The sequence below is a fragment of the Propithecus coquereli genome, unplaced genomic scaffold (genome assembly GCF_000956105.1).
Source record: "Propithecus coquereli isolate 6110/MARCELLA unplaced genomic scaffold, Pcoq_1.0 Scaffold461, whole genome shotgun sequence".
Taxonomy (NCBI): Eukaryota; Metazoa; Chordata; class Mammalia; order Primates; family Indriidae; genus Propithecus; species Propithecus coquereli.
Genome location: NW_012150408.1, coordinates 38,476 through 42,220, shown reverse-complemented (window position 1 = coordinate 42,220; position 3,745 = coordinate 38,476). Strand labels below are relative to the sequence as shown.

General features: G+C 66.6%; 1 protein-coding gene across 2 annotated transcripts in view; it reads right to left on the bottom strand.

Annotated features, from left to right (window-relative positions):
- The window catches only part of PLXND1 (plexin D1), a 51,870-nt gene extending 48,140 nt beyond the window's left edge, over positions 1 to 3,730 (bottom strand). The window contains exon 1 of one of the 2 annotated variants that reach the window (XM_012655170.1): positions 2,232 to 3,730. In XM_012655170.1, coding sequence (XP_012510624.1) covers positions 2,232 to 3,569 — 1,338 coding nt within the window. In that variant the 5' untranslated portion in view covers positions 3,570 to 3,730. The remainder of the gene's footprint in view (positions 1 to 2,231) is intronic. The other variant, XM_012655171.1, reaches the window with a different exon arrangement.
- Between the last annotated feature and the right edge of the window lie 15 nt (positions 3,731 to 3,745).

Sequence of the window (3,745 nt, the reverse complement as noted above, 5' to 3'; positions counted from 1 at the left end):
CTGGGGCCGTGTCCCTGGAGAGGCCCTGCCTCCATAGGGAGAGGGAAGCCCCAGCCCCCTTCAGCAGGGTGAGTCACTGCCCCAGCCCAGGCTGGGGGCAAGGGACCCTGGGAACCAGGGTGGCTCTTGGCAGAGGGGGAGGGGCAACCTAGCCTGTCCTGACGCATGGCACAGATCAGCTGACACCTAGGGGCCCCGACACAGGGCCTGAAACTGCCCGAGGAAGGACACGGGGTGTCCAGGCCTCAGCCCGCCCCCCACAGGACCTTCCCTCTGTTCGGCAGGGGCCACAGTGCAGAGGTCGACTCCCACTCACCTCCTGCAACGCTGAGACTCCCTGCGCCAAACACAGCCTTGCTGGGGGATGTGGCTCTGGAGGGGAATGGTGGCGTCCCAGCCCTGCCCGGGCAGCCAGCCCGACTCGGGCCCTGGGTGGTGGGGCTGCTGCCTTGGGCAGTCTGTCCCGCTCGCCCACTGCCACCCATTTGTAGGGTGGCCGGCAGGGTGGTGGGCAGTCCTGGGAGCCCAATCCTGGGAGAAGGAATCTGGGTTTTCTCAAAGCCCCAGCGTCGGCCACGCCCCAGGGAGTATCAATCTCCTCAGAGTCTTGCCCAGCCTGAGGACCATGGAGCAGGATGGGCAGGGCCTCGGGAAGGCTCCGTGGTCACCAGGAGGAGGCCGAGGCGGGCATTTGGCTGAGGGAGAACCAGGCTCCCGAGCGGAATGGCAAGTTGTGGGGTTGAAGTGGGCTCCCCAGACTCAGGCCAGCATGGAGAGCATGGAAAACGCCCAGGGTGTCATTTCAGAACCTCATTCCTCAAGGTGAAAAATGGGGACCAACAGACCTACCTCCAGGGCCGATGGGAGAAGTGACCCCTTGCTGGTGGACTCCCTCGAGGGGAACGGCACCATGTCCCCTCTGCACCCCTGTGTCATGACCCCCAAGGTCCACACACACACTCATCTCCCCAACCTGGTCCTCTTGCCTCTGCCCCACCCAGCCTCAGACACCTGGCCCCAGGCCTTTCTGGCCACTCCGTGGGCCTCTCTGAGCCCCACGGCCCTCTCCTGCCCCCACGACACCCCTGTCCACCTTCCTCCATTCTCTGGCATCTGCCCACCTCAGCTGCCAGGGGCTCCTGCACCCCCGCCCCCCCCAACACACACAGTGAGCTCTGTGTCCAGAAGGCAGCAAAGGCTGGGCATTAGCACAGAGGCTGAGGCCAGACAGCCTGGATTCAAAGCCCACCTCTGCTAGTTCTCAGCTGTGTGATCTTGAGCAAGTTACTTAACCTCTCTGTGCCTATTTCTTCATCTGTATAACACAGATGAGAATAGAGCCTACCTCAGAGAGTTTTTCTGAGAACTGAGAGTCATGACATGTCATGCACTTAGCATGTACTCCACAGAGTTCCTGTTTATCCCCCATGCCCCACACCTGGTACATGCTAAGTGCTCAGGAAATATTTGTTGAACGAGTGAATGAAAGTTGGCCTCAGGGAAACACCTGTTTGCCAACCATGCAGCCTCCCCAGAGTACCTAGTGGTTCCCAAATATCTGCGTCCCCTGCCACAGACCTCCCACTGCACACCCAGGCTGCCCTGTGGCACCAGTGTTGCTGTAGCACCCGTCTGCCCTGTGCTCCTGCAGGCCCCAGCTTGCTGGCACACAGGTCAGGTACACATGTCCCCATTGCTTCCACTCTGCTGCCCCCTCCACATCTGCAGGACCCTGGTGCACACCTGTGTGCCTCCCTGCACACCCTGCCACACCCATGCACACATCTGCCAGTATGCAATGGTAGCTCCAACAAGCTCACACAGCCGTCCCAGACACATCCTTTGTCAGGCATGCATGAACTTGCTGTGCACTCGGCATGCACCTGCGACCCCCACGAGCACACCTGGGCTGTATGCCACCTTCGGCCCTCTTCAGCCAGCACCTGGGTACTTGTAGCAACTTGGACCCCTCCTCCTATACCTAGGTATGCGCACCTGTAACGCAGCACTTACTTGAGTCCCCAAAAGTACCCACCTGGGCTATCCAGGCGCCAGCAGTACCCCTTAGGGGACACTTGTATCGTGTGCACACCTGGGTCCTTGCACACGCACATCTGGGCCCACTCACGCTCACACCTGTGACCTCCTCAGCTCACAATCCACCGGTTACCTGCACTCTACCCTTTGCGGGGGCCTGGGCCAGTTCCCGCGTCCCCGCCACCAAAGCGTACCTGGATGTTGCGCTTGCGCTCACAGGCCGGCCCGGTGCCCTGCACCACGCTGTCGAGCACCGCGACCACGTCGGGTGCCGGCTCCACGAAGCAGGCGGTGCGCGCGGCGCGAATGGCGGCTCGCACGTCGGTGAAGCGGAAGGCGCAGAGCGCAGCCGGAGCCGCGCGGACCCCGGGGGCCACCTGGGGCCGCTCGAAGACCGCAAAGAGGAGCTCGCCAGCAGGGAAGACGGACACCAGGCGGCTGTAGAGGTCGCCGCGGCCCGCGCCGCCCGCGCACTGCAAGCCCAGCTGGATGTAGGATTCGGTGAGCTTCTTGGCGTCGCCGCCGGCGCCGCGGGGCAAGCAGATGCGCGCCAGCAGGCTCCGCGCCTGGCTCTCCTTGTCGCCCGCGCGCGCCTCGCTGTTGAGCGCCAGGTACGCGTAGGACGGTGCGCCGGGCGGCGGGGCAGCCGGGTGCAGGAAGGCGCGCACGAAGCCCAGCTTGTGCTGCTCCTTGGCGCCCTGCTTGATCTTGAGGATGTTGTCGTCGGAGGGGTTGAGGTCGAAGGTGAAGAGCTTGGCCAGGTCGCCGCGCGCATCCAGAGAGCGGATGGCGATCTCGGGCGTGTTCTCGAAGCGGTGGTCCTCCAGGCTGCGGTTGCGCGGGAAGTAGGCGCTTCCGTAGCCGGTGTACGTGGCGCCCACCAGCAGGCGGCTGCCCCCCGCGCCGGAGGCCGGCGGCAGCACCAGCCCCACGGTGGACGCGTTCGGGTGGTTGGCCGCCACGTTCAGCATGCTGGGGAACACGGTGACAGGCTCGGCGGGCGGCGCGGCGGGCGGGAAGCGCACGGCCACGGCAGAGATGTTGCCCCGGCGCCGCAGCTGGCAGAAGCCCTGGTAGATGGAGCCGCACACGACCACCAGGCCCTGGCCGGGGTCCAGCTGCAGGATCTTGTTGTAGTTGTCCGTGAGGCGCCGCGGGTGCTCGCACGAGGCCTGGGGCAGCTGCGGGGCGTGACACAGAGGGCTGTCGGCCACGGGGCCCACGGCCGCCTCGGCCTCCAGGCTCAGGTTGGCCCCGGACAGCTGGTACAGGCGGTTGACGGCCGCCAGGTACACCGTCCCCGCCGCGCCGTCCAGGGCGAAGTTGTTGGTGGGCGTGGGCGAGGGGAACCGGCGCTGGATCTCCAGGGCCCCGACCGGCGCCGTCCCCAGCAGCAGCAGCAGTAGCGGCAGCAGGCACCGTGTGGGGACCGGTGGACGCGGCGGGGTCCGGAATGGCGGGCGCGGCGGCAGGGGGCTGGTCGTGGCGGCCCGGGCGCTACGGGGTGCGCCGCCCGCGGCGCGACGAGCCATCCAGGCGTGCGCGGGCTGCGCGGCGCGGCGAGTGCATGGGGCGCGGCGCGGCCCGGAGCCCGAGCCGGGAACCCGGAGGCCGCAGGAGGCGGGGGCGGGCCCGGGCCGCGAGGCGCTTCCTGCCCGCGCCAGCCGCCCCCAGCCTCGGCGCCCGGGCCGGGCTCAGCAGTGCCGTG